The sequence below is a fragment of the Auxenochlorella protothecoides genome (genome assembly GCF_000733215.1).
Source record: "Auxenochlorella protothecoides strain 0710 contig706, whole genome shotgun sequence".
NCBI lineage: Eukaryota > Viridiplantae > Chlorophyta > Trebouxiophyceae > Chlorellales > Chlorellaceae > Auxenochlorella > Auxenochlorella protothecoides.
In genome coordinates, this window is record NW_011934259.1 from 57,128 (window position 1) to 68,630 (window position 11,503).

Sequence of the window (11,503 nt, forward strand, 5' to 3'; positions counted from 1 at the left end):
CAGCATGCCTCTCAAGCAGCTGACTCGTGGCTTGGCTGGCAGTGTAGAGGCAGAGAGTGGTGCAGTGAGCAGATATTCCATCTCGAACGCTGCCCCGGAGACTGAGGAGGCTAGTCAACCTCATCTTCAGGCGGGGGATAAGGAGCTTGGTGAGGCATCGACCTGTGCAGGGTCAAGGGATGAGCTAGGGTGCATATCCCTGGAGCCGGACTCTTCCAGACACCGACCCAGACAAGACACCAAGCCAGACATGGTATGGGTTGAGCTGTGGGCTCGCACACCAAGAACAGGCCTTGCGTCAATCTTGAACTTTCGGCGTGTGGATGTCTGTGAGGAGCTGCTGCGACAGGTGAGCAACTGAGCAGGGGATGGAGTCTGGTGCGGATGCAGCTCTCCCCATCGCGGAGACACGGGGAAGGATACCTCCTTTGACGTTTACCTTCTGACGGCTGGGTGCGTTTGGCGTAGGGAAGCGGCGTGATGATGCAGCCAATAGACCTCGACTGGCTGGATGTTGGATGGGCCCGCATGCACCGCCTGGATGTGGCAGAGTCTGAGGCGGCCAGGGCAGGTACGTGGAAGCTAGGGGCTGGGAGCTGGTATATGATATAAATGTGTCTGACTGAGCGAGTGCCTCTTGGACCCCTGTGGAGGAAGAACTTTGCTACCTCTGCTCGTCGCTTTGTTACCGCTCGTAGATCCCTGGATACCTTTCCTCCTCAATCTACCAGGAGTTGGCGTTTGGGCACTTCGTCGGCCCACGATGCGAGAATGGACGTGGGGCGTGTGGCATCGCACCAAGCACCGCATCAGCAGCGCCCTGGATGACACGGGGAGCCAAGTGGGCCGCAGAGTGTCGCACGTCAGGCAGGTGGTGGCTGGGGCGGGAGAAGCTGGCCAGGCGGCTGTGAGTGGCTCGGTGGCAGCGGCTGGGGCCTGGACAGACAGGGCGCTGGCTGCAGCCAGAGGCCTGGTAAGCCGAGGAAAGGAGGGTCAAGGAACGACAGCAGCGGAATCTCCTGGTCATCCAGCATCAGGCTCCGAGAGTTCTGATGGTAAGGAGAGGGAGCTGTGTGCTGCAACTGAGCAGGGGATCAAAGCTGGAAATGTGGCGGAGTCGGGTGCTGGCAATGTGCCTAAGGAGAACCTGAGCTCAGGCAGGGCCAGGGCCTGGTGGTGGAGGAGGATTCCCAGTGCTGGCGATGTGTGGAAGTCACTGCGTGGGCAGCGTTCCCGGCCTGAGCCATGCGACTGACAAACATGGTGAAATTCCGGCACCTACCGTGATAGAGCGCACCATGCCCCTACCAGTGCGACCAAAATGGTGTGCCCTCCATCGCTGGTCCGATGTCTAGATACGTGTCTGCTGAAACACTATCATTCATCGTAACGACCAAATGTGGAATGTTAGCAAAAACAGTTCGTCACGGGGACTTCCCACGTGGTCACCCACCGCAGTACTATTCCCGCCCAATCCAGCTTAATTACCGAGGTCTAATGGGATCGGATGTGTTCTGGATGGTATGAACGAACCATGAAGGAAAGAGGAATCCAGCTTAATATGCTTCGGAAGAGAAGTCATGTAGAATGGTGTTCGTTTTGGATATCCGTCTGCGAACCTCATCCTGCCTTTGCTCTCATAACTCCACAGCCTCTCGCGGGGCGCTTCGTTTCAAGATATTGTGCAGCAACAGACATCCTCTGTGAGGAGCAAAGCTTACCATCTTTGGTCACGCTGCCGGGCGCATGCTGTTCTGCCCTGAGCAAGACAGTGGGCATGGACACAGCAGTCACCCTCAGGTCAGCGACGCGGATATCGCAGCTGCATGGGCGCCCAAGAGCCTGGCACCCTGCTCCACCACGGCACGCCGCCGCGCATCGGACACCCAGGCCTGTACCAGGGGCCCCGCTGCTGTTCCGCCGGCGGCGCTCTCTAGGGCAGCCGCAGCGTGGGTGAGGCGCCCCTTGGCCAGCTCGTCCCTGGCGCGCGCCAGGGCCTGGTCCAGGGTGGGGGAGGAGGACGCCCCCGCCTGGGGTGTTCCGCGCTCCGACACCTGCCAAGATTGCGGAAGGGGTCGGGGTCGGGCGGCGCTGCAGCAGGTGCATGGTGACGCAAAGGATGATGCACAGGTGAGCGTCCAGCCTTTGCGTATCATTCCTTTCTATCTATGGATGTCTTGGAAACCACATCCCCCCACCCCAGAATACGCACCTTGAGTTTGGCTGCGAGCTTTGCCACGGCAAGGGTGAGAGGGCCCCCGCCCTCTGCGGGCAGGAAGCCCAGCTCTTTGGCGGTGCTTTCCACCTTCGCAAGCTCCTCCGCCAGCTGGGTGCGCGTGGGCAGTGGGGCGCCATCCGCAGGCAGCTGTGCAGGGGGGAGGGCATGGCGCGCACTGGAGACGGGTGACTGGGACCAGGCGAAGCAATACACGCCTTGTGCTGTCACACAGTCACTCTCAACAGGACGGGGTTCATGCCTCCAAAAGAGTCGCCAAAAGCCTCTGCGACGCCCACTGCATGCCATAACGAGCAGGGTTGTGGCCAAAACGCGCCTGCAAGCATGCCCGTGCGGTGGGCCCAAAGCCACTCAATCCCTCCCCTTCGACTCACCGCCGCCAGCGTGGCAGCCACGAGGCGGTCATCGGCGGCAGCGGACCCCAGCATGCCCAGCGGCTCCTTCAGGGGGAGGCCCTGCTCCAGAGCAGCCTGAGTTGAGTTGGAAAGAGAGAATGTGGAGGTAACAGACGCGACCTGCCTCTGGGCGTCGGTGGTTGCGCTGAGCAGACCGGCAGCGCCTCACGCAGCGTCTGCTACGCCCAGAGGTGAGCGTATGCCCACACCAACAAGCCTCATCCCTGCCACACCCCTCCCCCCTCGCCCACACCCCCTCCCCCTGCCGCACCCCCTCCTCACTGCCCCAACCCCGCAAAACAGCAGCTCACATTTACGCCCAGCGCGCCCAGCGTGATGGCGTGCGCAGCGGCGCTGGACCGCCGCTCGTCGGAGCGACGGCGGAAGGCGGTCTCCAGCGCGGCCAGGCGCAGGCGCGCGGCGTCCAGCTCCGGCGCCCGCGCGCGGCGCTCAGTCTCCACCGCACGCGCATGTGCCAGCGCCAGCTCGCGCGCCTGGCCCTCCAGCGCACGCTTGTGGCGCGCACGCTCGCGCGCCGCGCCGTCGCGCGCGGCGGCCTCCGCCGCGGCGGCCGCCGCCTCGGCCTCGCGCCTTTGCGCTGCCAGGCGCGCCTGCAGCTCTGCCAGCTCGCCCTGGACGTGCTGCGCCGCGCCTTCCAGCACCGCGGCCAGCGTCGCCGCATCCTCCACCGCCTGGCGGTGCCGCGGTTTGAAGTCCTGCCAGTCGTCGCCCGCGCCGCGGCCGCGCCGCGCCGCCGCGTCCAGCAGCCCCGCCGGGGTCAGGTCGGCGCGCAGGCCCAGCGCGGCGCGGGCCCCGGCGCTCAGCCCGGCCAGCGTGGACGCGGAGGACGCGTGCGCCGGCAAGGCAGTGGGCGGTCCGTCTGCGGCGACCGCGCCGCGGTCGCCGCCGCCGGGCGCCTGCCCGGGCTTGAGCGGCACGCGCGGCCGGGGCGGGCCTTTGACCCCGGCCTTGGACACGTCGCTGGCCACCTGCTCCGCAACCGAGTCGGAGATGGCGCCGTGCAGGGCCGACATGTGCTCCGCAACGGTGCGGTCCCGCCCCGAGGCCTTCACGCTGCTGCGGGCCGGGGCGGGGGGGGCGGAGGGGGCCGAGGCGGGCGGTGCCGTCGCGGCCTGGGCGGGGCGCTTGGACCCCTCCCTGTCCTCTGCTTCAGCGTCGGGCTTGCCGGGGGCCGCGCCAGACTGCTGGGATTGAGGAGCGGCGGCTTCACCAGGTGCGCCAGCAGAGCCAGCCTGAGACGCTGCCGCCTCCGCCTCCACTGGTGACGGGGGGCTGTCAGGGGATGAGGCACCCCCGCCGCCGCCCCGCCCCAGGGCAGCCTCCGTCTCCCTCATCATGGCATCGGCATCCTTGCCCAGCACGTCCTGAAGTGCGGCCAGCACCTCATTGCTGTCCACATACACAGCCTCCGCCTCGCCGGCGTCGCCCTCGCCGTCATCCTGGCCGGCGGGGCGTGGATGCGCCGCCGCCTCGGCATCAGACTCAGGGGCCCCGCTGGGCGTCGCGTCCGGCCCACGCACATGCTCCTCCCTTTCCTCCTCGGGCGGGGGCGTGACCGCATAAGGGTCCTGCAGCTCATGAGGCTCCTTTGCCAGCGGAACGGGCCCCGACTCTAGAGATCCCGGGTCTGTCTTTCCCCCTGCACTCGACCCAGGGGCCTTGTCGCCGCCGTCCCAGACCGCGTATGCTGCCGCGGCCGTCCCGGCCAGCCCCAGACCCAGCAGGCGCACGTCCACAGGGAGGCTCTTGCTCAGCAGCCAGTTGGTCGATGGGGCAGCACCCGGCCCGGCACCGGGACCGGCTCCCGGCCCAGTACTCGGAGGTGGCCCGGGAGGCGGGACAGGCACGGGCCCGGGCTTGCCTGCTGCCGGCACTGGGGGGCTGGCACGAGGACCAGCCTTGGCGATGGCAGCGGGGTGGTTGCGGGCTTGCTTGGCGGACACAAACACCGCCTCGCCAGGCTTGGCCCCGGACTGAGGCAGGGAAGGGGATGGGGATGGCTGAGCGCGGGGATCCGATGGGTCCTGGAATCAAGACGGCCCCAGTCCCTGAGCCGGCCACCCACCTTGTCCGATCCCCTCTGGCCCGAGGCGAAGGCCCGCAGGCCTTTGCCGGCAGAACGAGCCAGCACCTTGGAACCCCGCATCGCACACACTCGGGTGTACACGTGTGTACCCGGGTTTGGACGACGATCACGTCCTCCGCATCCCTGCTCACAGAATCGGAAAGGGCACACTCGCACGATACCTCGGGAAGTTTTCACTCTTTTTCGATTGCCAGAAGAGGTCTGGGTCTGGTGGACGTGATGCTGCGCGGTCCCTGGTCATTCCTCAATGCTTCGCATGCTGACGGTGATGATGCTCGCAACCATGTGCACATGATCTCACTCTGGAATGCTTTCTGAGGAGTGACACGCATTGCACACAGGTCATGGAGCCTGACTTCAGTGCTTCAGCCAGACGTTCTCGAAAACTAGGGCGTGGTTCTCCATCCCCATCTTCGTGTACGCCTTCTGTGCCCTCTCGTTGGTGGTCTCGGTGTACAGCTTCAGCCCTGCCGCACCAGCCTCCCGCGCCTCCTTCTCCACATACTCGTACATGGCTTTGAAAGTGCCGGTCCCGCGGTGGTCCTGAACCACATAGACGCTGTGAATCCACCAGTACTCTGCATTCCGCCTGCAGGCAGCACACAGATTGATGTGGTGGGGGATGCGATCTGGTACCATTGGCGTATCCTCAGCGAGCCTTTAAAAATATGACCCTGTTGGAATGTGCTCCTCCCCATAAACCCCTGGCATTCATGCGAGCACATGCCAGGGCCTCTCACCAGTCAGACCACTCCTTCTGCAGCATGAGGCTCCCCACTGGGGCTCCATCCACCTGCATTCGATTGGAGAACACAGATCTGGCTGCCCCTGTATCACGCGGCTGAAGAGAAGCAGTGCCGGTCATTCCCAGGCCATCCTTGCCCGCCCCAACCCCACACCCTCGAGCTGTAACCCACCTCAGCGATGAGATACCGTGCCTTGCTGGGGTCTGCAATTGCGGCAGCAACCCCCGCGGTGATGACCTTGGTCTCAAGGGTCAAGTCCTCGGTCTCCTGCATTGGTTGGAAATTCATGAGTTTTCAGTAGCTGTGCACAATGCTCAACCACCATGCAGACTCACAGGTCCGAGGAAGTCACCAATCTACCTGTGCGATGGCAGCCCCATATCGCGCGATGGTGTCGATGTCCTTGTCGGTTGCAGGCCGAATGACGAGGCCCGGCAGGCAAGGAGTGGCCATCATCTCTTCTTGCAGGGGCCTGAACTGCGGCGCGGAGTGGGTCCGGGAGAAATGCCTCGATGGATCCAGCAATCAGGCAAAAAATGTGCATGACATCAATTGTTCGATATACTTGCGTATTTGACCGATGTTTTCGGCCCCTCTCGCGTCACGTGTTGTTCGCGTCATGCTGCCCTAGGGTTTCCATTCCGACTTCCCCCCCCCTCCCCAAAACCTTCAAGGTGTGGTGAGACTGATACAAACGTGCATGCAGGCACACATGAATGTCAAAGGGCATCCCCTCCTAGGGTGAGCATCGGTGGCACAGAAACTCTGGCACACCCCACGCAATTGACACGGGACGTTCGAAGCCGTGGGCCGCTTTGTGAGTTCCAATCAATCAGGCGTTGGCGATGAACCTCCAGCTCTCGCCGGCGTACACTGCGACAGGGGTGAGGATTGCCGGTGAGTGGGGTGGCGAGTCGACGGCGTGCGGGGGGCGAATCACACACCCACGACCCAAACCCCCTCCAAACAACACAATGAGATAAAGAAAAACAACATGGCAACAACACCAACACCAACACCAACACCAACAAACAAAGCCCCACACATACCCGCGTCGGCGCCCAGCTCCTCCTCGATGCGCAGCAGCTGGTTGTACTTGGCCAGGCGCTCCGACCGGCAGGGCGCGCCCGTCTTGATCTGGCCGGTGGCCAGCCCGACGGCCAGGTCGGCGATGAAGGTGTCCTCGGTCTCGCCCGAGCGGTGGGAGGTCATGACCCCGAACCCAGCGCTCTTGGACAGGTTGACGGCCTGGATGGACTCGGTCACCGACCCGATCTGGTTGACCTTGAGCAGGAGGGCATTGCAGGCCTTGGTGTCGATGGCCTTCTGCACGCGCACAGGGTTGGTGCACAGCAGGTCGTCGCCCACGATCTGGACGTCCAGGTCGGCGGTCAGCGCAGCGTAGGTCTCCCAGTCGTCCTGGTCAAAGGGGTCCTCGATGGAGATGATGGGGTAGGAGGTAGCCAGTTCCTTGTAGAAGGCGCGGATCTCCTCCTGGCTCTTGCGCTGGGAGCCGTCGTTGGGCTCCGACTTGAAGGCCAGGTCGTAGGTCTGGCTCTTCTCGTCGTAGAACTCGCTGGCCGCCGCGTCCATGGCGATCTTGATCTTGCCGGTGTGCCCCGCAGCCTCGATGGCCTTCACCACCAGCTCCAGCCCCGCGATGGTGGACTGGATGGGGGGGGCAAAACCACCCTCGTCGCCCACATTGCCTGCGTCCAGGCCATACTCCTTCTTGATGATGGACTTCAGGTGGTGGTACACCTCAGACCCAAACTGGGGAGGGGTTGGTTGAGGGGATGAGGGGTGAGGGTGGGGATGGAAGTGGGAGGTGCCCTGGATGCCCACGGCTCCTCCATGGGATAGAACAATGAGGCACAGGGGAAACCTCCCTCAGGGCTCGGCCAGCCAGTACGAGCAGCGCTTGCCGATTGCGCCGCGCACGAGACTGACTGCTGCGGTGACCTGCTGCCAAACGCCAATCCATGCATTCCCAAGCCCATCTGTGTGATCCTTGGCTCAGCAATCACGAATGCATAGATCCTTTGGCACCTCCCTTCTCCCCCAAGAACCCCAACGCACACGAGCACCCACCTGCATGGCCTCGGCGAAGCTGGAGGCGCCGACGGGCATAATCATGAACTCCTGGAAGGCCAGGGCGTTGCCGGCGTGGCAGCCGCCGTTGATGATATTGAAGGAGGGCACGGGAAGGACCAGCTTGGTGTTTCCCGCCAGGTCGGCGATGTGCTTGTAGAGGGGGACACCCTTCTCGGCGGCGCCGGCACGCGCGACGGCCAGGGAGACCGCCAGGATGGCATTGGCGCCCAGGTTGGCCTTGTTGGGGGTGCCGTCCAGGTCACGCATGGTCTGGTCCACCTTCTCCTGCTCGCGGGGGTCCAGGCCCTGCGGCGGCGGCGGTTGAGGGGGGTTTCAGAGAGGGAGAAGGGGTGGGGCAGGGAGGTGGAGCACATGCTAGGCGGCTGAATAGAGCACACATGAGTGCCGGGGAGCATGTGGGAAGGAAGGAACGAGAGGCAGGGCAACAGGACTTGTTTCCACCGAGTGCATGACAGGTCTGTGTACCCGATAGCCCCTGAGTCACCGTCTCGCATCATAAATTCACAACGGAGAACCCTTGTGCCCAGTCCTGCGACACTGAAAACGTCACCACTTCCACGCGTGCATCATCAGACCCCCAAACCCTAGGCTCACGATGACGGCGGGGGCGATCTTGTCATTCACGTTGGCCACCGCCGTGAGCACGCCCTTGCCCATGTACTTGCTCTTGTCGCCATCGCGCATCTCCACGGCCTCGTGCACGCCCGTGGAGGCGCCGGAGGGCACCGCGGCGCGGAATACTCCCAGGCTGGTGGTCACCTCCGCCTCGACGGTCGGGTTGCCGCGGGAATCGTAAATCTGGCGGGCGTGCACGGCGGTGATGGCAGCAGGGGCCTGCTTGCGCACCTCGTCAGCCTGCGCCCAGCGGATGTGCGAGGCTCGGAATGAATCATACGCGATAATTGCATGCACGGACTTGTCCGCCCAGGGGAGTAGTACCGCAGTCGTGTCAATACCGGCCGGAGGTTCAGCGCACCATGAAGGAGAAGGGGTTGGAGGGCTTGGCCTTGATGGTGGCATTGATGACCTCCTCGACGACCTTCTGGATGTTGTGCTCCTCGATGTACGCGGCGGCCGACTGCGAGGGAGGGGGATCAGGGTTGTGTGAGGTTGCCGAAGCAGTGCACGGCAGCAGGCCCCTCAACCCTTGGAGGCGGGGCGAGCTCACCATGATCTCGGATGGTTATTGGGCAGAAGGATGTTATATGGAACACGTTCTTCGCCAGCTAACCGGATCTTGCATGTAGACAGAGGTGTTGACACCCTTCGCCCTTGCACACGATGAAGGGTTTTCCGGCCTTCCACCGTGGCACACGTGCAGCCGGCAGGTGGCCAATGGAGCCACTGAGCTTCTCAGACGGCCGTCAACTGGAGGCTTTTGGGGTGCAATTGGAAGAATTGCCCGCGCATAAGATGAGTTCTTGGGTCTGTAGATGGGGGGGAGAGCAGGGAGATTGACTTCATAACACACTCCCTTTAGCCCCCGTTACAGGCAAACTCTAGGGTTTGCAAGCCTAACACCACGCGTCAGTCTTTCTACAACATGAAAAGGCATGAAGATGTACGGAGCAGAATGAGGAGGTGATTATTACTGGGGAGGGCGAGCAAAGCCATTGACAAGATGCCGGGCATATCTGCAGGTTTAGACCACAGAAATGTGAATCGAAACTCAAAGGCAGGCGGAGGGTGGAGAACGTATGAGTAATTGATGTGAAGGCTTGCATACAGAATAGGGTACACATGAACAATGTGCGGACTGCAAGTGTGATACGAGGAGGGCCTGCCAGGCAGTCCCCACAGTCTGGTCAAGGTGAGGCAATGGGTGCGTCCAGGAGCCGCAGGACGCCAAGGGTCATCGTGGCCAGAAGAAGGCGACGCACACGCCTGCGAGCGCAATCGCCGTCCCGATCCAATCGCCAGTGTCAGGGCGCTGCTTGTCGATGGCCCAGCCCCACAAGTATGACATGATGATGAAGAATCCACCGTACACGGCGTAGATCTGCAAGGGGGTTTGTTGATGAAGAGGAACAGCTTGACGAGTGTTCAGATCCAGGTCCTCGTTGAGGGACCCATCAAGAATTATTGTTCACGTGTCCCCAGCTAGCACAGCATCGCTTGGATCTCGGGCCTTCTCAGCAGCAAGCCGGGAAGTACGAGTGCCCAACATACCCACTCACCCTTCCAAAATTGTCTGTGGGCTGAAAGGTTGGTATGACGCCGTACAGGATGAGCACGCCCGAACCTAGAACAGCGAGCCACCAGGGCTTTGATTCCCGCAGAGTCTGCCACCAGAGCCAGCCTCCACCGATCTCTGCCACTGATGCAACCAGAAAGAGGAATATGCTCAAAACTATCTTCCCGGCAGTCCACTTGAATGGCTCGGTTGAAGCGGGTTCGGGCATTTCCATCTCTGGACCCGGCATAGGGGCAACAGCCATGGAGGCCGACGCTGGCCAGAGGTGGATGTGACGACTTATGCGAAGATCATCATATACATAACTTTGACCCCATGCAAGCCCTAGCTACTGAGGCCACTGGATGCGGCCCGTCACGGGGTTTCCACACGTGAATGGTCACGCCCCAGAGGAACAAGGTGGGACTCCTCACGCCACTTCGGTAGCCGAATTTGGGCCCAGTTGCTCAATTATAGTGCACTCCAGCGGGAAACCTGTGATGCCTCGCAATTGTTCGATGGGGTTCCTCCGGCCATGTGAGGACCCCACGTGCACAGACAGCGGCTCGGTGCGGGACGTTCAAAAAGCCTTTACTGCAGCCTTCCCTCGCGCACCAGCAACACAAGGGAGGACAAGAATTGACATACCGATCTTGTCGAATTTGCGAGGTGTTGTGTCGCTCGAGATGTCATGGGCAAGATTCACCTTCCCGGCCCTTGCACTTTCCCCATAAACTTCCAGGCACGTGCAGGAGCTGCCGGGTACAAAGTACCATGTCAAAATGATGTAGATTCCTGTAGACTCCACATGCAGAGCCCAGCATTTGAGTAATTGTTTTCTTGGTGCAGCTGTCCTTCCTGCACAAGCTCTCGTGAAGGTTTAGAGGCCGCCACTGGAGGGTCGGCAAACCCTGACAGTATCACCGAATCAGAAACAAAGTTGTGCAAACGCATCTCCCATCAACGCTGGTGGTGCGCTAGACCTGGGTATGGCCCGCTGTATGAGCTGTTCGAGGCCCACTTGGCTCATCGAAGCTTGTCACCGGGTACATACACCGTCCCGGTGCAAACCGGGCAGATTATGGCAGAAGACAACTACGTCGTGCCCACGCACGGCTGAAGGATATCAAGGAAGCTGGAGAAGCTTCGACCTACACCTGCGAGCCTTCCGGCACCGACCGCTGGGGGTCGGCGGGCAGCGCACACCAAGAACTAGTCGCGAGGTATGCCCACAATTCTGGCGCAATGCCTGTCAAGCTTGCTGCATTTACAACGGTCTGTCAAGATCGCGGCAGTATCCTCGCCTTCGTTGCCAGGTGCTCGCCAGCCGCGCAGCAACCCTGTCGAACGGGTGACACCTGTCCCTGGGTCCGCAACGGGAGGAGTGGGATGCTGCTGGCTGCCTAGCAGGGGGTCGTACAGCCTTCGGTCCAAACAAGCAGGAGCCAGGGAGGAAGTGAATATTCTCTCCCCGCCGCCCTTCCGAGGTGTTTACTATTTAAGAGCCCAGTTACTACGGGAGTAGAGGCACTTTCAGAAACTAATATTTGTGAGCTTTTCACGGGCGACCACTGCCTCGCCGTAGTTCCTCGGAAGCTTGCACCCCGTGGCTGGGACTCGCTCGCCGGCCCATTCCCAGCCCTGAACCAAGGTGTGTGTGTACTCCGGTGGCGAAATGCACATGTCGCGCGACCCCTAGCACTGTGCCCCGCGCTGTCCGCGCTCCGCATT

The 11,503-nt window shown here is 62.1% G+C and overlaps 3 protein-coding genes across 3 annotated transcripts; all 3 read right to left on the reverse strand.

The window, feature by feature from the left end:
- Positions 1-1,796: 1,796 nt before the first annotated feature.
- F751_0167 (hypothetical protein) lies at positions 1,797-4,798 on the reverse strand (the record flags this gene model as incomplete). The annotated part of the gene is made up of 6 exons (XM_011401039.1): positions 1,797-2,054; positions 2,213-2,365; positions 2,611-2,706; positions 2,943-3,125; positions 4,014-4,625; positions 4,718-4,798. The coding sequence occupies 6 exons, from the start codon at positions 4,796-4,798 to the stop codon at positions 1,797-1,799; spliced, it is 1,383 nt and encodes a 460-aa protein (XP_011399341.1).
- A 297-nt stretch (positions 4,799-5,095) lies between these two features.
- On the reverse strand, positions 5,096-5,937 carry F751_0168 (Protein PhnO; the record flags this gene model as incomplete). The annotated part of the gene is made up of 4 exons (XM_011401040.1): positions 5,096-5,327; positions 5,479-5,531; positions 5,656-5,751; positions 5,845-5,937. The coding sequence occupies 4 exons, from the start codon at positions 5,935-5,937 to the stop codon at positions 5,096-5,098; spliced, it is 474 nt and encodes a 157-aa protein (XP_011399342.1).
- A 379-nt stretch (positions 5,938-6,316) lies between these two features.
- F751_0169 (Enolase) lies at positions 6,317-10,022 on the reverse strand (the record flags this gene model as incomplete). The annotated part of the gene is made up of 7 exons (XM_011401041.1): positions 6,317-6,357; positions 6,534-7,245; positions 7,576-7,884; positions 8,194-8,454; positions 8,576-8,677; positions 9,482-9,598; positions 9,777-10,022. The coding sequence occupies 7 exons, from the start codon at positions 10,020-10,022 to the stop codon at positions 6,317-6,319; spliced, it is 1,788 nt and encodes a 595-aa protein (XP_011399343.1).
- Positions 10,023-11,503: the final 1,481 nt, after the last annotated feature.